At 30.9% G+C, this 19903-nt stretch overlaps 1 protein-coding gene across 3 annotated transcripts; it reads right to left on the bottom strand.

Annotated features, from left to right (window-relative positions):
- Positions 1 to 590: 590 nt before the first annotated feature.
- On the bottom strand, positions 591 to 19746 carry LOC127734453 (uncharacterized). 3 transcript variants are annotated; one of them, XM_052244327.1, is made up of 17 exons: positions 19632 to 19746; positions 18385 to 18468; positions 17698 to 17974; positions 16076 to 16228; positions 14481 to 14655; positions 12167 to 12355; positions 11377 to 11524; positions 10000 to 10081; positions 7668 to 9092; positions 7143 to 7256; positions 6473 to 6618; positions 5609 to 5700; positions 4403 to 4557; positions 3570 to 3729; positions 2588 to 2670; positions 1964 to 2064; positions 591 to 762 (listed from the first exon to the last, which is right to left on the bottom strand). In XM_052244327.1, the coding sequence occupies exons 2-17, from the start codon at positions 18439 to 18441 to the stop codon at positions 619 to 621; spliced, it is 3501 nt and encodes a 1166-aa protein (XP_052100287.1). In that variant the 5' UTR covers positions 18442 to 18468; positions 19632 to 19746; the 3' UTR covers positions 591 to 618. The 3 variants fall into 3 exon arrangements, with proteins under 3 accessions (XP_052100287.1, XP_052100286.1, XP_052100288.1); XM_052244326.1 differs by lacking the exon at positions 19632 to 19746 and adding an exon at positions 19514 to 19604; XM_052244328.1 differs by lacking the exon at positions 19632 to 19746 and adding an exon at positions 19514 to 19604 and having other exon boundaries at positions 3663 to 3729.
- Between the last annotated feature and the right edge of the window lie 157 nt (positions 19747 to 19903).

Raw genomic sequence — 19903 nt, 5'->3', positions numbered from 1 at the left:
CTTCCATTTGTTAATCAAACTATGTCATAACAATTGTTAAATGATTTGGGGTATTATTTTTTTCCATAATTGATCTACTATTTTCTTTCCAAGATAGTTTACCTTTTATTTATTTGTTTTTCCCTTCACACTTGTGCTATGCAGTTATCGAATTTCTAACGAGAGGTTTATGGTTAAGGTCACTGCGTACAAAAAAGATGTTGTACAGGAAGACCATAATTCAATAGCAGTACATATCTGAAGATATGGACAAGATAAAGGATTCCCTTTTAAAAGAAAGTCTATGTTCACATGTTTTATAGTAAGACTTAGCCATTTTAAAAGTATATAAAACATCGTAAACTTTTTGTTTTAAATTTGAAGGTTCATATGACTAAGTAATTCAATCAGACTTTTTTGTTTGAAATCAGCCTACAAGTGTAAACATGTCTGATTGATATGCCCTTAAATACAAATTAAGAAATGCTTGACATAGAGGTCAACTTGCAACAGACTTTCACCTTAGATTTACGATTTACTTTTTCTACGTAGAAAAGCTATGCTAGCATTGTGTCATGATAACGATTGCTAAATTTAGAAATAAAAACAGGTTTATATGACAAAAGTTTAATCAGATTTTTAGCACATAACAGAATCTGTTAGAATAATTGTCATTGTTGATTTTTTCTTGTCTTTAAACGATTTCTTCAGTGTCAGTATAGCATCTGTGTGAGTAGCTTCTCTTAGATCTGTATCATCAATTGCAAGGACAATCATTCCTGGCTGAAAATATGAACAGCATCATTCAGTAACAATCCAAATTGACTAAAAACAATCAATTACAAGGACAATGGAACTGATCAAGTATAGATGAAAAGTTTTATTAATGTAAAAACATGAAATAACATATTCTAAAAGTTCATCCTGAAACTTCAATGTGAGAGAAACTAGATATGGGGTAAATCTGATTAATCAGAAACAAGGTAACAAACATATTAACATGTCAGAGGTGATCATATGGGTTCCACCAATCAACTTGAGCCTACTATGTATTGCAAGCTCATTTTACTGACCTTACTCATTAATTGCACCAAAAGAAAATAGATAAGACATTAATTTACATAAAAAATATAATCTCTGTTTTGCTATTAAAATAAAATAAAATTCTGTATTACTGCTTATCAAAGGTATTGGGCCTTAAGAATTCAAATGGTCAAAAATATTTGTCATGTTCCTGTTTGAGTTCATTGCTTCAAACCAATCAACATGTGATAAGTAAGTATAAAGCAGGTGTAAGAAGATATAACTACTGTAAATTTAGAAATTATTGCGATGTTTTTATTATTGCAAAAATGCGACAGGGTTATAATCGCAATAATTTAAACTCGCATTTTGAAATATTTTATATGAATTAAACAGGATTTTTCTCAATATCGCAAAAATTAGAATCGCATTTTAGTCTAATATGACATAATTGCAATAATAAATGCACACAATAATTTCTGAATTTACAGTATTGTGAGGGAAATTAAACCTTCCCCTGAATCAAAGTCAAAATATCAATATAAAAAATAATAGGCGACTTTGACAAAAAATTTCATCCTGTGAATATAAAAAAATATTCAAAATCGTGTACAACTTAAAAAATTTCTAAAGCTTTTGACAGTTGGTCTTTACCTAACTATTAAAATTTTTTCAAAGGGAACTGTCCAATTGAATGAATACAATAGCTATTGTTCTTTGTAGAGTTCCTCAAATAGGAACTTTGAATTTCTACTTGAAAAACCAATCATTTATTGATTAATTTGGCTGTGCAAAAAATAAACTCCTAGTGAGGGAAATAAATGTACCAATATTGAATATCACAATAGTTAATCTTGTGTTTTTGTCCATTTTTCAATGATCAAATTAATAAATGGACACAAAATATCTGTATTTACAGTAATATAAGCAACTTGAGCAAGTGATAATTTAGTGTGGATACCTGAATTCTAGGTTCATCAGCTGCTGCTCCATCCTCTAAAACTTCCTCAACTTTTATCTGAGGTTGTCGTTTACATTCAACACCTCCAGACACACATAAACCTGTACAAATATCAAAATATAAAATTATTGGTGAATTTGACAGAAAATTACATGCTGTGAATATAACAAATATTTAAAATCAGTTACACAGTACAACTTAAAATTCTAAAGTTCCTGACAAAAGATAAAGTGATTCCTGAATACATATGCTGAGTATGTCAAACATGAAGTGACAGCCTGGACAATGTGAAATTACTTAAACAATACAATAAACTCATCGGTATAAAGTTCAAGACCAAATATAAAATTGTTCCTTAATACAGAAACATATGTTCAAAGAAAAATTACATGCTCAGTTGGTATAATATAAATTCAAAGTATCATCAAACAGGAAGTGACTGACAGGCAGATCTGAAAATTGCTTATACTCCTCTTTTTTTTTAAAGTTCCAGACCAAATATCAAATCAGTCCAAAGTATAGAAGCTGAGTTATATGTAACTAAAGTTATGGATTGATGAACATAGGGATGGGCAGACGAACAAGGTAAATGCAGGTAAATCTTAATCATATGTCTATACTAACCGAGCATGTCTTTTTGTTTGGAGACATGAGATACAATTATATCTCTACCATACTTCTCTATATACTTATCATCTTCAGCATTACTGTAACAGAGACATAAGTGAAATAGAGGAGATATCTCGAATGTAAAATTTCCAAAAAAATTACATTTTTATAAATACAAGTTTTCAATACATTTTACATCTTGATTCATTGGTCCTTTAAACTTTAAATAGTTCTTAAGATCAGACAGATGTCCAATATCATAGTGGAGAGAATTTTCTGTTTATAAATCATAACTATTTCTCCCTTTTAGGCCAATAGGGGATGTTGCCACATATATTGTAAACAACTAATATATATAACTAGCTCAAAATACAAATATTTCTGTTTTCATCTGCAAATAAGTGACTGAATTAATAGCAAACACTTATAAATATGGCAGATCAAAAACAAATATGAATAGATTAGAGGTAGTAACTCATTTAACCATTTCAATACTGTACATGAATGGAATTTGAAACAAAAATATGATTTTCTTGAAAATGATTAGTTACATACAGGTCTAATCCAATGATTGCTAAATACTTTTATATTCTATGCTGCAAATGAGGTAATTTTTGGAATGCTTTTACTGTAATCATACATATAACCTTGACACATACATATTGTCTTCTCCTTTATCTAATTGTTTGATAAAACAATCTTCAGTTATTACCAAGGAAAACTTTTTTAAAAACTGCTGCTTTTTAAATAATTTTTTTTCTTAGATCACAGAAATACAAAGATCTATATAGGGTAGTGGGTTTCAATTTTTAATGGTCTGGCTCAGACTGAAATTAATGTATGAAAACAGTTTAACTAACAAAATGATGAGTAAAGTATAGGGTAATAGATTGGAAGACAGTTGTGTCAGGGTAGGTAACAGGGTGCATGATGTATAAATAATGCTGTGGTCAACCTCACCCAAAAGTCAGAAAAATTGTGCTGGTTTAGTACAAACCGTGCCAAGGATAGATCATCCGAGTTGAATGTAAGCGTTACATGTGGCTGATGATCATACTCCACTTCATTTTTCATTATGTCTATAACTTGCCTCTGTATCTCCTGTTCTCTTGACTCATTCTGTTTAGTTGGCTTAATGTAAAAGTGTCCAAACTCATCTGAAATTTGAGTAACAAAAAATAGCAAATAACAAATGTACAAAACTTCAAGGCATATCCTAAGTGATTAATGTTTATATATCCTGGTTATTTTTGGGAAAATCTCTTAAAATGATTTCTAAGGGAACAATTGGGGATTGACTGTTCAAACTATCGACCAAAGGAAAAGGATGTAAACAACTATAAGTCATAGTATGACCTTCAACAATGAGCAAAACCCATACTGTATAGTAAGCTTAGTATTAAGCCCCTGGATAAATAATGAGAAACAATTCAAAAGAGAAAACTAATAGTCTGATTTATACTATTGCAATAAATAAAATAGTAACAGCAGACAATAACCAACAATAAAAAATCCTTGTTCCATATAAAACGAAAATAATACAATAAGAAAATAGAAACACCACATATTTCTCCAGGTTACCAATACAAGTCTTCTTTGATTCATCATTACAGTACTTGTCAAGTAATTTCAATCTTTCCTGAATTACAAGATGGGATTAAGGAATTCCATTCTATCATTTAATAAGAATACATTTTTCATTGAAGTTGGTAACCCAAAGTAATGCTGATTTCAAATTGAATGTAAGCATCGTCACTAGGGGAGATAATTTGCTTTAATTCAATGATGATGAACAAAAATCCCTCCCTTTCATTTTCAATAATTATTTACCAGTTTCAGGGTGTAGTATATGTTTCTTAGGCTTTCCTCTCTTCTCACGGTTCAGCTTTTGATGCACATTGGATGACAGCTTCTCATAGTTCTCTATTTCAATCTGTTTTACTAATTCATCAAAATGGTACATGTCAAACTTGTAGATAACTTGTCTGGTAAATTATAAATGGAAACCAAATAAATGGATTGCAAAATGATGCTACTTCAAAATGAAATTCAGGCATAATAGATATTCTTGATATATTCTTGGCCTTCTTAGATACAAAATGATTTTTTTTAAATAATGGCTGCTATATATAAGGTGCTAATGAATTAAAGCTAAATATGAAAAATTTAATATAAACTGAATCATAAATATTTATCTATCATCAATCTAAATATTTCAATTTGCAGAATTTTTTCTTGAATACTAACTTAAACATTCATTTAAATAGTTTTAGCTTTGACTTAATATTTCAAATACTGGGTATTCAAAATAAAAAAATCTTCTCTCTAATGAAACTGTTTGAAAGTCAAGTTAAAAAAAAATATTTTGTGCACTTGTATAGAGTTCAAAACAGCACCCTTTTATGACGCTCTGCTGTAATATTTTAGTAGCATTCAAGGTTAATTACATAGTAAGAAAATCTTGTATCCCATCATCCATGTATTACCACATAATTTCATTACATGTATTTTTCATTAGAATATGCGATTTTGATTAGCTTACAAATATCGTGAGACACTCCAATATCAAATTTTATTTCCATATAAAATACAACAGCTGCATAATGACTGCACGTGCCATCCGTGACAATGTTAAGACAATGCATAGAAAATCAAACAATAAGCTTGATATAACTCTTAATTTCATAGTTGTAGCATAAAAATGTATTTATACAAATTAAATGCTTCTTTTTATAATTTTATAGGGTTGTAAAAGCATTGATCATGCACACATTTTTAGTATGAAGCGCTTTCACGCTTCATACTAATGTGCTTCGTTCAACGCTTTTACATCACAATAAAATTATAAAAAGAAGCATTCAATTCTTAAACAAAAAGCTGTCCAAGCAATAAAAAAATATTAAGTTGGAATAGCACTTATATGACGATTGTTAAAATAACTTTCTTGCATTTCAGCATTGAATAAACAAGTAAAAATTCTAATATTCTTTGCAACAAAAAGTCACACAAAGTCATAATCAATCTTTTGAAAAGTACCTGACATCTTTAAGTAAGAGAATTTTCTCTGGTATGTCTATATGCACCACTAAATATTCCACCAAGCTGTCAACATCATGGTCATCGTGGTACTGTAACCAAACAAACAAATATGGTTATAACCAAATTCAATGATAATTAAATTCTATACCTGCAGTAATCATGGTAATATAATGTTTTTTTTAACAACACTAAATCAGCTGTAGTTCAAAATAAGAACCTTTCCTACAATAATTATTTCTTTATACAGTTTAAAGGGAACCAAAATTGAAGTCTGCAATTGAGACTTGAAATGATCTACAGTGAATTAAGAAATTTATGTAGAGTTTTTATCATTGTGAATATTTTGACAGATAGGTTTGCAAAAATAAAAATTCCCATTTTAAATTTAAATTTTGATAGCATTATGTGTATGTCAGTTACATTTCCTGAAATGACAATAATTTACCCGGAACTTTTGGCTATTGTGTGGCAGAGTCATATTTGATTGATATATATTAAATATGATATTGTTGATTATTAATTTTATTGCAGTGTCTGATATTTTAGTTACTCATTGTTTCTATTTCTAGCACTATTGTTCTAGTATCATTCTCTTTTCCCTTTGGTGAACATCTTTTCTTTCATATCATTTTGGACACAAAAATTCCTGAATTTACAATATTTCACCAATGCAATGACAAAACTGAAAAGCAGTTGCTTGACCTTTGTATAAAGATAACAGTAGTTTAAAAAAATATATAAGCAATTTATTTTGTATGTCCAATATATCATTGTTAATATTCATAATGTTGATCCTGGTCAAACAGCACAAATTGATGAATGACTGGTACATAATCCAGAGAAGCATAAAAATAACCTTACATTTTTGATATATTTAATAATGGCAACAACTTCATCAGGATCAAACAGTTCTCTGGCTGATTTTTCTAACTGTCCCATTCCATCCTCATCATATGTATTAGGATTATATTTACTCCATACAAAGTCAGCTCTTTTCTCATTATCACCTTCAAAAGTTTGATAATTACTGAGATTAAAATTTAACATCTATATTACAAATTAGTTTCTTGAAAAGTAAGGCTGAAATTCTTGAACTGTCATTATTTACTTTGGAAAGGTGTACCTTTTTAAAGATTTAGTATGAATTATTTTTTAGGTGAAATATGTATTACAAATTGTATAATGTAACATCTCTTAGATTTTAATTCAACCAGTTTATTTGATTGTATTTAATGTGGCAAATTTTATGAGGCAGGCATTTTGTTAAATACAAATGCCTCACAAAGGGAACACATCACTTTCTTTTCTCAAAATTTCAATTCTTTGTAGAAGTTAGTCTTCTTATTTAAGGGCTGTTCCAGATAAAACTACATTGGTGATGCCCCAGGTTCAGTACAGTTTTAAATTATAAACTTTGATTTTTTTATGAGTGGTAGACTTCGAAAAAGGTGACTTACAAACCCCCTTATACATTTTTTCCTGGAATAGCCCTACAACACATCTAAAAGGTTTTTTATGAAGTAAAACTTACCATGAGCTGTCTTTTTGAATAAACCACTTCTTATTTTATTTTTAATGATCTTCCAAGAACTTCTTTTAGCACCCATATCTTTTGACTTCATTCTTGCTATCTTAAACAATGACCCTATTTATAAAAAAAACCAAAATGAAAAAATTAATTTCATGACAAGAGCTGTTTTGGGATAGTTTAAAACAATTATAAAGATTATTTCCTTCTGCACTTTATATATATATATAGCATCTAATCCTAATATGGCTTTTGTAATGCACTTTAAGTTTAAGCATGTGCCTAAACACCATGTCAGATATAATCTAAAATTTTTCTATATTTATGTTTGTTTCAGGTAAGACACATTACAGACAAATTTCAAGCCCCTGCATGCCATATGAATTATATGATGATATAATTTTATGAGTTTAACAGACAAACCCTGTTTCCTACGTATGGGAAGTTTCACAAAAATCTGGTAATTTTGTGAAAAATTTTAAAAATACTTTTCCAATTTATTTTTGCAATTTATTATTTTATTTATACCTCTCCTTTCCTTCGTTGAAGGTTCCTTTGACTCACTTTCTTCAGCTGTCAGATTGGACATTTCAAACATGCCCAAATCTTTTTTCCTGTCTTCAAGATTCTGTATATGACGATCAAAATCGTGGAGAACTAATGTTGTCTGACTATTTATATCATCTTGACTCCTTGTTTCATACAGTTCACCCTGGTCTAAATTCTCAACAGGGGAAGTACCATGACTCCTTTTTTGCTTTCTTGTTGATGAATCAATAATATTAATGTTATTTACACCTTGGCTTAATTCATTGTCATTTTGAAAGTCTCTATAATGTAGTGAATTCATAAAATTATTAGCTGTTTCATCATTCAGATTGTTAGTTGTTTGGTTGTTTGGGTCATCTGTTGATTCTGATGTGATACCATACATAGTCATCTGCCCTTGTTTTTGCTGTAAAGATTCAGTGGAACTATATCTTGTCTTATTAATATTAAAATTAAACTTAGAACTTTTAGGCCTGCTGTCCTCCTTCTTTCTATAGCGTGATTCTTTAACATTTGTTTTATATGCTGAACCAGGGACTATTGAAATGGAGAAATTTTCTTCCTTTTCATTATCATCACTTGAACTCTGATCACTTTTCTCATCAATATCATCTGAATGACTTTCTCTCATTTCTGTTGAATCGGCCTCCATGTGTGGAACTATACTCTCTACAGATTGTTTCCAATCGGTAAGGGATATCATTTTATTTTGTTGAGAATTTTGAGTAAAGGATGAGAAAGTAGAACTAGATAGATAGTTCTGTGATTCATCATCGTCAATATCCAGAGAATGGCGGGAAATTGTCTCTGATCTGATATCATCGTCATTTACATCAAGCCTTACACTACCCTGTTTAGATCCTGTCCCTGTCAGACTTTCTAAATCATCATCAAAAATATACTTCTCTACTGACTTCCTACCACTGTTTTTCATCGAACCACCATCTACATTATCTTCACTTTTGTGATGCATACTTTCATAAATATTTAATTTTCTGTTATTGTTCTTTGCTATAATGTCCTCCATGGTTACAGTATAGTCTCCATAAGTACCAGAACTAGCACTAGAGTTGTCTCCCATATCATCTGGCTGGAATGTGGGATTAGTATGGCCACTGCCTCTGATCCAAGTGTCTACTGGCTTCATATCAATACTATCACTCCTGATAAGGGACTGTGATTCAGAGTTTGAAGAGGAACCATGTTGGTACCCATGTGATATTTCATCACCTTCTGGAAGATAAATTTTTTGATGTAATGGATCTGTTCCATCATGCTGATCATGAGTAGATATCACTTCTACTGGCACCCTAAGATGTAAATTTTTTCTTTTCTTATGTCCATCAGGCTCTATCCATGTGTCTGGAAGTTTTCTTTCAATCAGCTTTTCACCTCCATAAATACCTTTCAAATAAAAATATCATTATTAATTTTCCAGTTTCAAATATTTAACAGAAAATCATGATGAGACCAGAATACAATTTTGTCCACCAGATGTGCTAACTGAGCATTCAAAATGTATTGAGGTGAAAAATAGCAGAGAATGACTGTGTATAGGCTTCTTTTTGACATTAAAAATGGTTTTGTAACATTTTCTTTATGATGGTGGAAAGGAATACAGATTCATACATTTTGACATCATCGATCAGCTTCATATACAAATTCAAAATTTTCATAACAAATATTTTCTGAGTAGAAAGTTATTTTGATATGTGCTTGGCATAAACCAGGATAGAATTGCTCAGTAAGCCATACATTTCTAACTGTTTCTAAACATTTTAATAATAATTTTTTATTTGGATACAGTGGTTTTCTTTTTATTCAATTACAGTTATTTCTAAATACCAATTGTACTTTGTTTCTGAAATCTGTATTGAATTCTGTGATAATGACTGTAAGGAAGTGCATGAAATAAATAAATAAAGCAAGTAAAATTTACTACCAAAACAGGTTCTGCAAACCACAGTATTTCATGAATAAAATGATCAATAAAAACAGACAAATTTTTGAGTTAAATCTTAGTTTGGCAACAAATGATAATATCTGTGTGATTTCAAAACATGTTAATTGATTAATTATAAGATTTTCAAATCATTCTACCCAAGTAAAATTTACATATTGTTTTGATCTACTAATACGTTACAGACTTTACTACTCATGTTGAAAACCTTTCAAAAATCTTGGAAAATGAAATAATGTGATGTTTCATTGAAGAATATTTCATAAGTTTCATCTGATGTTGTCTAGTGGACATCAATCCAATATCTTCCTTTCAAAGAACATTAGTGAAAAGTATAAATATAATATTTACTTCCAGTCCCCTCAGGAGCTGATGTTCCAGTCCAAGTGTACTCTGCATAAATCTCTTTGTAAACTGGAAATCTTCCCACATCCTAAAACAAAACAAATATATACCATATATAAAACTATGGTAAAAAGGTTTAAGATAATATAACTTCTACAGCTCACAAAAAAAAATTCCAAAATGATAATCAATTAATTTATGTCAATAATATAAAATGAAAAACAACTACAGTAAAACTCGATTATAATGAACACGCTTATAGCAAATTTACGTTTAAAACAGTAATGATAAGAAATGGTAAGATTTACAGAAAATCTATTGAAAATACAAAGCAGAGCTTTTACTCTGTTATTTAATGGAAATAAATGCATTTGAATCTGACTTTAGCAAATTACTGTAAATATGGATATTTTTACGATTTCAATCAATAAACTTTTTGTGTGGGGATTAAATTCATGAATGAACATTAAGTTTTGCCTTTTATATTATTGCTGCTTTGTAAAAACCATTTGCGCAGGGGATATTTCATGCATTTTCAGTGATTGCAAAATAAGGTGAAAAAAACCTGCATGAAAATTTCCAAGTTTTCTGTTATTGCTTTTTTGCTTAATCCCAATAGTCATCGTTAATCCCTTTAATCTTGACTGCCAAAACATACTGTTCTTACTAGAAATTTCAAACAGCATTTTTGCTTTGAAGAAATTTTCAATTACATGTAGAATCTTCTTGCTGAAATTATCAATCATGGCAAATAATATGTGAAAACCTCAGATTAACCTCAAAATTGGACACAAGTTAAAAAAAGAACAGTGTTTCAATAAAACCTGCCACATGGTGTAGTTGACAGTCAAGTAATTAATATGCATACAATGTTATTTGATTATTGTAAACCAAGCTAAAATTCCAATTACATTGGGACATAACTACAGAAATTTTTCTACATTTCCAATGGTCATTAATCCCATGAAATAATTGCATTACCATTTATTTATTAACTGTATGGGGGTATCATTATACAGACCTTGCACATCTATTTCTGAAAAATCCATCAAGAATTGCAAAAGTGAGAGCATGGCAATTATCACGTAGCTTATATCTAAAAGGGCAATAAAGTCCATAAACCTTTCAGCACTGGCTTTTATACTCCATCCAGATAGTGTTTATATTCATATTTCCATTTGCATAACTCATATAAAGAAATTCAAACTGTATTTGTTTTCAAATTCAAACACAAAGTCAGTACCCTCCTTCAATATGGGACTCTACCTCATCCCCCCTCTTTAAAATGTTATTTACTCTAACCAGTGAAATGTAGTTAACACCTACCCTTAGAGTTATGATTAGATGTGTGTCACTGTCACACTCTTGCCAGTTAACACCTACCCTTAGAGTTATGATTAGATGTGTGTCACTGTTCAATGTCTCCACAGCATGAGCATGAGATATATTATCAAATGGTATTCCGTTAACATTTATAATTTGATCCCCAATCTGTATACCAGTCTTATCTGCCTTACTGCCTTCTTCAACACTAAAAAACAAGATTTTTTATAAAAAGGGAAGATTTAAATAACATTTGTAATAACATGCCTGATGCAGTACACAAATAAAATCAAGAACGGAAATGGGGAATATGTCAAAGAGACAACAACCCGACCAAAGAGCAATAAAATGTTCACAGCCAAAATTTATCTGTAACACTACAATGAACAAATATGATCCAAACATAAATACATCTTATTGCTCCCTTTTTTGTCACTCACATGACTACTGGATGACATTTAAAAGTTATTGAAATAAGTTTTTTTGAAGCTTTAGATGATATTGATACCAAAGAGAACATTTTGAGTAAGAGAATACATATTACTTTAAGCACTGATATTATTTATGAAATAGTAAAATGTAATTCTCTTTTCTACTGTAAGTGAACTTTATTTGTGGATTTTATCGAAAAAATGATGAAAAATGGATAAAAAAATTCATAGACAATGGTCTATACTGAACTCTCAAATTTAAGGAAATAAAAAGTGGAAAAATGGGAAAAATACTTTAAACAAGTCCATAATGGAAGGCACACAACATTAATAGGTTTGCAAACTTTCTGTGATGTTCCAAAGATCTGGGTTAAAAATTAATACCATCTTTTAAAAATTTAGCTACAGAAATTACTTACATTGATACATAAATACCAAGTCTGTATTCATTTCCTCCTCTGATGTTTAATCCCAGATCTTCTTCATCTGTAACATTTGACGAAGTGACACAACGTTCTGGTATGTCTACATCTATACCACGGAAATAGTTTGTAGCACCATATTCTTCATATTCTCCATTTGTTACTTTTTTCATCTGACAGTCATACCTAATTTGTAATTCATAGTTTTAAACTTTCACATTGTAAGAAGGCAGTTTAATATTTTACAAATGTATCTTGAAATTAGACCCTGAAGTCTTTATGCTAATTACACTGAAATTTTTATTTACTTGTTTACTACATATATCTTCAGGTTTTCAATGACTTGTTCACTTTAAAAAAAAAGAAATAGAGGCTCCTAAGAGCCTGTGTCACTCACCTGATTCTACTTTGGTTTTGGAAATCATGTTAAAATAGATTAAAATCATAACAGATACCCTAATAATGAGTGAGGCCAAATTTGGTTTAATATTGGCCCTGTAATTTAATAAAAAATCCTGGTGGCCATCTTGAACAGTAAATCAGCAACAAAGCAGCAACACTTCATCAGCACCTCATAAGAAACATTTATGCCATGTTTGGTTTCATTCCATTCAGTGCACCTCTAGAAGAAGCATTTGTATGTATTTCCAATGGGGTCTTATGTTAAAGGAAGTCCCCCCGCTGGCAGCCAACGTGGATGAAGGATCAGCTTCAAAGTAATAACACTTAGTCAGCACCTCATAAGGAACATTCCTGCCATGTTTGGTATCAATCCATTCAGTGGTTCTCTAAAAGAAGACATTTGTATGTATTGTCCTTAGGGTCCTTTGTTAAACATTGTCCCCAGCTGGTGGCCATCTTGGATGATGAATCTGCTTCAAAGTAACAACACTAGGTCAGCACTTCATAGGGGAACATTCATGCCATGTTTGGTTTCATTCCATTCAGTGGTTCTCTAAAAGAAGACATTTGTATGTATTGTCCATAGGGTCCTTTGTTAAACATTGTCCCCCAGCTGGTGGCCATCTTGGATGATGGATCGGCTTCAAAGTAACAACACTTGATCAGCACTTCATAAGGAACATTCATGCCATGTTTGGTTTCATTCCATTCAGTGGTTCTTTAAAAGTAGACATTCGTATGTATTTCCCATAGGGTCCTATGTTAAATAAATACCCCTCTGGCGGTCATCTTGGATGATGGATTGGCTTCAAAGTAACAACACTTGGTCAACACCTCAAAAGGAACATTCATGCCATGTTTGGTTTCATTCCATTCAGTGGTTCTTTAAAAGAAGACATTTGTATGTATTTCCAATGGGGTCTTATGTTAAAGGAAGTCCCCCCGCTGGCGGCCATCGTGGATGATGGATCAGCTTCAAAGTAACGACACTTGGTCAGCATCTCAAAAGGAACATTCATGCCATGTTTGGTTTCATTCCATTCAGTGGTTCTCTAAAAGAAGACATTTGTAAATATTTCCCGTAGGGTCCTATGTTAAACTAAGTCCCTCGCAGGCGGCCATCTTGGATTATGGATCAGCTTCAAAGTAACAACACTTGGTCAGCACCTCATAAGGAACATTCATGCCATGTTTGGTTTCATTCCATTCAGTGGTTCTCTAAAAGAAGACATTTGTAAATATTTCCCGTAGGGTCCTATGTTAAACTTAGTCCCCCGCTGGCGGCCATCTTGGATGATGGATTGGCTTCAAAGTTACAACACTTGGTCAGCACCTCATAAGGAACATTCATGCCATGTTTGGTTTCATTCCATTCAGTGGTTCTCTAGAAGAAGTTCAAAATGTAAACAGTTAACGACGACGATGACGACAGACGCCAAGTGATGAGAAAAGCTCACTTGGCCCTATGGGCCAGGTGAGCTAAAAAGAGACTGTACAAATAGTCTTATAAAAATAAGGAGATAAGGTATGATTGCCAATGAGACAACTATCCACCAAAGTTCAAATAAAGTGGATGTAAGGAATTATAGGCAACCGTACCGCCTTCAACAATGAGAAAAACCCATACCGTATAGTCGGCTATAAAAGGCCCTGACATGAAAAATATGAAACAATTCAATTGAGAAAACTACATTTTATTTTTTTATTGTATTATAGTAACTAAGACATTTTGTAACCAGATTACATTTTCTCAATGAAAACAAGCAGAATTTTGAATTTCAAAAACATGATCAATTATAACAATGAAAAAGTCTTTTCAAATAAAAACTGTGGTATGGTAGCTTAAAGATTCAGGTATTCAATGGAAAAGTTTCTCGTAGTGCCAGATTCAAATATTTAACATAAATACCAAACAGTCCTTTCCCTAGACAATCTCCATTCTGGTATCATGCCTGTCCTCTCTACTAATAATTTCAACTGGTTACTCCCTGTTAAAACCTTTACAGCAGAACTAGATGGTAGTCTTTGAAGAGATATGTTATTGGCTTCCAAAATCTTATCTCCAATCTGTAGAGTGCTCTCCTCTGAAAATTAAAATTAAAATGCCCATGTTATTGAACTGGTCACTGAAAGTGTAAAAATATATTATACTCCTCTAAATCAAACTCTCTTAGTGCTAAATATTATTTTTCTTAAGAATCAGGCAGTGATGAATACATGATTTAAGATATCAGGAAAAATTTACCAGGTACACAGCATTGTTGATTTATTGAATGATGGATGTTTATAGTCCAGCAGCAATTATTACATGCTTTTTCAGAAATGAAAACATTTCAATATCATATAGATATACCCCTATTTGTACTTAAATAACACACCAAATAATTATTTTAACATGCTAGCTAACAAAGTAACAGTTCAAAAGAAGATGTGTCACACAACTCAAGCACATCATTTGGACTGTAAGCAACTAACTCCAAAATGCTAAGTGAAAAGCAGCAAATACCAATTTCGAAGACTTTAGTTTGATTCAGTAGGGAAATGAACCCATCCTAACCTCCTGCACTTTAGATGAGCATGCTAAAAGAAAAAATTTAATTCAGAATGTTTGATAGTCAAAAAAATTATATCATTTGTTTTAATAATCAAGTAATTGCAGATATAAATTTAATTGTTCACTATAAATCAATGCTTAGTTCAGCAAGTAGGCTGATTGTTGAATAAATAAATTAATTGCCTTATTCTAACAAAGATATTCAGTTTCTATTTAAATCATTTATACACCCCAGCATTAAAAGTCTGGGCACCTTCCAAATCTCAATAATGCATTAATATATGGTGCAATGTGTCCACCCCACTGATATCAGTACCCAGCTCATGTTACATTCCATTTATGATACTGAACTCACTGACAATTTTATCACTATAACCTGAACCTTTATCAGAAGAAAATAAAGATATCAAGTGCAAGGTCAAGTGCAAGTCCACCCTTTCTGATACAGTCCGCTCAAATTTATCTCCAATACCTGCTACTGAACCTTTTCTTATCTTGAATTCAAAAGATATCAAGTACAAGATCAAGTGCAAGTGCACCCTTTCTGATATAGAACATGCTCAAACTTATTTCTCTTATCAGCTACTGAATGTTTTATTATTATCTACTAACACCTCAAGCTAAAGCCAATCCTTTTTGACACTGAGCCCATTCAAACTGACCTGCAGCTAAACCGTTATAAAATCCACTAACATAGACCCCATGTCCATGCTCCAGTCCACCTCTGACACAGGACCCACTTTAACCAATCTCCTTACCTGCAGCTAAACCTTTATCAACTCTACTAACATAGACCCCAAGTCCATGCTCCAGTCCGCCTCTGGCACAGAACCCACTTTAACCAATCTCCTTACCTGCAGCTAAACCTTTATCAACTCTACTAACATAGACCCCAAGTCCATGCACCCGTCTACCTCTGACACAGAACCAACTCAAACCAATCTTCTTACCTGCAGCTGAACCTTGATCAACTCCACTAACATAGACCCCAAGTCCATGCTCCAGTCCACCTCTGATACAGAAACCAATATTGTTGTCCTCTGCTTTATGAATCTTAATTAGATGCAGATTACCAGTTGGACTATCCTCATCAAATAGTCTTCCTAAAAAAAGATAACTTTTAGATAAATGGAGAGATGAAGAGAGATTTCTTTAGGTATTCTTATGAGCATAATGTGAAGTCAGATGAAATTTTTAAATAACAACAAATGTAAGTGTACAAAATATTTACATGGGTAACACATCCCTCATACTAAATACAGACCAAGTTTTATAGTTTGTATCTATTCTAAGCCAAACAATATCAATTGCCAAATTTTACTTGATTTAACAAGTCATCTTTTTATTATCCGATTGACATCAAAGTATTTCGATAAATCGTATAGTCAGAGAAATGCATGGCCCTCAAAATTTGCATTAATTCTTAAATAAAGTTCTATTTGTAAGATATCACCGATATCAGATCGGATGTTTATAATATAGATCAAGGGCAATCAAGCATAAAAAGTAGGTCATGCGATCCTAATGCCATGGAATAGTTTTGCATTATATAACATGATATCATTGTTACTGTGAAATATATGTTTGAGCTCAGAGATATGGACTTACATAAAAAACTTAAGAAAAGGCACTAAAGCAGAAAATATGTCTTGATGACTGATTTTTCAGAACTATTTCATACTATCTTAAAGGATTGTATACATAGCAGAAAAATATTATACATGTACCATCAAAGATTTCAGATAAAATGGACATAAACACTTAACCAAAGTCCCTGATATGAGAAATTGACCAAAACTTTTAGAAATCTATTGGAATGTTTAAGGAAACTGTAACATCAATTATCATTTTTATATATATATACATACAATGAATGATAGTTTAGTGAGAAAGGAACCTGAATGCAAAATTTTTTCATAGTCATCAAAACATTAAATGTAGATCAGTGTGACTAAAATGTTGTAATATATGTTAACGGATTATGCAATATTAACTTACACCCAGAACTTGACTACATCCTGAGAGATGAAGGGGTGGGTAAAAGTACATTTATGTCTCACCCACATTTTTTGGCTTGATTTAAAATGTCACCTGTGATACTTTTAGTTCAATTTCGAAAAGTTTTCACCATTTAACTCAGGACAAATTAAAAGTTACATTTGTTTATAGTTCACCTTAATTTCATATATAAAAAAAATTAAAACAGTTATAATAGCTTATCCTCTGAAGTATTACGTCATTTAAAAATACAAAAAAAATCTTTTTCTTAAAATCAATTTCTGTTTACATGTTTATACATTTAGACTGAAGATACCTATACATATAAAATTGTTAATCCAACATGTTACCTGATATCATCTAATATGAACAGGCAACAGATGATTCAAAATTCAATACATAACAAATTTCATTAAATTATAATCAATTTTAGGAATTAATCATCAAATAATAAATGATGAATAAGAGCCAAAAATTGTTTGAATATAGATATTATAAGGTATCAGCTGACTGAAAAATCAACTAAAAAGCAATTTAATCTGTTGTTTTCTTTTTATGTCACAAAGCAATGTACCTGTATGAGATTTAAAAGGTTTTTCTCTTCTTAAATTATCAGCTTTCAATATGATCTGTTGATTCTGAAATTGTTCGACTGGATATTCCTTCAAAATCTGGTCAAATTCTGCTGACTGGCCATGGATTATTTCTGTCCACACAAATCTGACTATCTCTACATTTTCTGATGAAGTACAGAGTCTACACAATTGTAATGCTAATTTATCTGTATCATGACAGCCTTTATACTCCTTTAAGGATTTATATAAAAACTGTCTTTCTTCATTTGAAAGTACCTGTCAATGACAAAAAGGAAATGCATATTTTATTATTGTAAAGTCCAAAATAAAATACATGACATTTCAGTTATGTTGAGAAAAAAAAAACATTTACATTTTATTCTGACTTTATCTATCAGTGATCCTTTTAGTTGCCATTCAAAAAAAAAATATTTATCAGTGATTCTTTTAGTTGCCATTAACAAAAAAATTTCATTGGAAATTACTTGTTAAAAAATTACTTATACCATTACCTCTTGATAAGTAAGCTTACACAAATAAAAGACATCTGTCCAATTATAAATTACCATACTGATCTTCCACTGAGAATCATTATACTAAAACAATTAACAACAAAACATGAAATAGTTACTAAAACAATCTTTTTCTTAGGAAAAGTATCTTAAATTCAGACAAGCCAATTTTACCTGTTTTATTGACTGATATAACTGTATAATGTGATCTTTCAACTTTCTTCCTTCCATGGGATTTGTTAATTATGTTCAAATCATCTGAAATTACAGAGTCAATCAATAATTAATGGCTTAATTTGGACGGTAAATTAAGAAACGTAAAATTATGTTTATTGAGTGAAGGGAAAAAACAATACTTTTTGCTTCACAAGAAAGGAAAAGATACAAGAAAGCTTGCCTGTGATTCCTTTTCAAGTGGAAATGAAAATGGATTGTATATAAATAAAGTTGGCTGTAATTGTACCTTCAAAACATTTTTTTTTCTTCATGTTTTTAGAGAGCCTATGTGCCGAGTGTGCCCTCAACAACAGGTTGGGGATTATCTCCCAAATGAATTATCATTGCAAATATCGGTTAAAAGCTTAATAGAGCTTAATATGTTATGTCCTTGGCTTGCTTATGTATACTATACCAACTCTAAATAAAGCTGATTTATTACAATGGTTGCAATAAATTACAGCAATTTCCCAGTGAAATAAAAACTGATTATTTTACATCTGAAATAAATCTGATAATTTCACTCCTCTGACGTCTTACAACAATGAGTGTTGTCAAGACGTTGTCGATGACTTTGCATCTAAGCAGTTGAGAAAGCGTAGAAAAAGATATTAAAGTTCCCTTCATTTTCTTCTTTATTTCCATTAAGTCTATGGTCAATGTAATAAAAAAGACAACTGATCCAAATATAAAAAAATATCGAAAAATTTTCAACTTTTGAATATTTTTCAAAGCACATTTACTAGTGAGTAAATGTTTTTTTTATATTTGAATCTTTGGATTAGTTATTCTATAATTATCCATATTTATATTGACCCATTTGGGAAATAATAGACCTTATCTCTATTTGGGAATATGAGCCACTTGACCTTTGTGATGTCGAGTAATGGTGGACAAATAGCAATAAGGTGTATCCCAACCTGCTAAACTCATTTCAAGGCATTTGTTAATTTTAAATAACTACTTTATGACATTTTTACCAAAATTCACCCAACATGATTCGTATGAAATTATAATACATTTAATTGATTAAGTATATCATAGTTAAATAAGTCATATTAATATAATTAAAATTTTTAAAACTTACATTCTTTTTATGTCACACAAAAAGTATATAGCTACACAAAATTTTAAATACTTATATATACTATAGTTCACTGAATAACATTTTATTGGAATAACAGGTTTTAAAAATAGATTCATACAGAAAAATCGTTTGATTTTAAATTTGCACATCTGTTGTCCCATTGTCATATGTTTAATTCTCAGCAAAAGGGATCAATATATAACTAAATTTCTCCAGTCTGTGGTTATCGTCTGCTAACCGGAAGTTATAAAACTAACTTTTTAAAGCAATACCGTTTTGGCAATGAATTTAATTTGACCATGATAAATTTTGGTCGTTATTCAATATTCTCTTCAATAAAAATGTAGTTTTAAGTCTCTTCTCTTCAAAAACTTATGTTTCAATTCTGGT

This window comes from Mytilus californianus, unplaced genomic scaffold (assembly GCF_021869535.1).
Source record: "Mytilus californianus isolate M0D057914Y unplaced genomic scaffold, xbMytCali1.0.p SCAF_3, whole genome shotgun sequence".
Taxonomy (NCBI): Eukaryota; Metazoa; Mollusca; class Bivalvia; order Mytilida; family Mytilidae; genus Mytilus; species Mytilus californianus.
This window is presented reverse-complemented; position numbering and strand designations above follow the sequence as displayed.

Excerpts from the sequence above, each read along its gene's own strand:
- LOC127734453 (XM_052244327.1), bottom strand. The coding sequence starts at position 18,441 with ATGGAAGGAAGAAAGTTGAAAGATCACATTATACAGTTATATCAGTCA. Across the intron at positions 9,093-9,999 it reads AGCTCCTGAGGGGACTGGAA|GTATTTATGGAGGTGAAAAG; the intron begins GTAAATATTATA and ends TTTATTTGAAAG. Across the intron at positions 7,257-7,667 it reads TTCAACGAAGGAAAGGAGAG|GGTCATTGTTTAAGATAGCA; the intron begins GTATAAATAAAA and ends TTTTATAAATAG.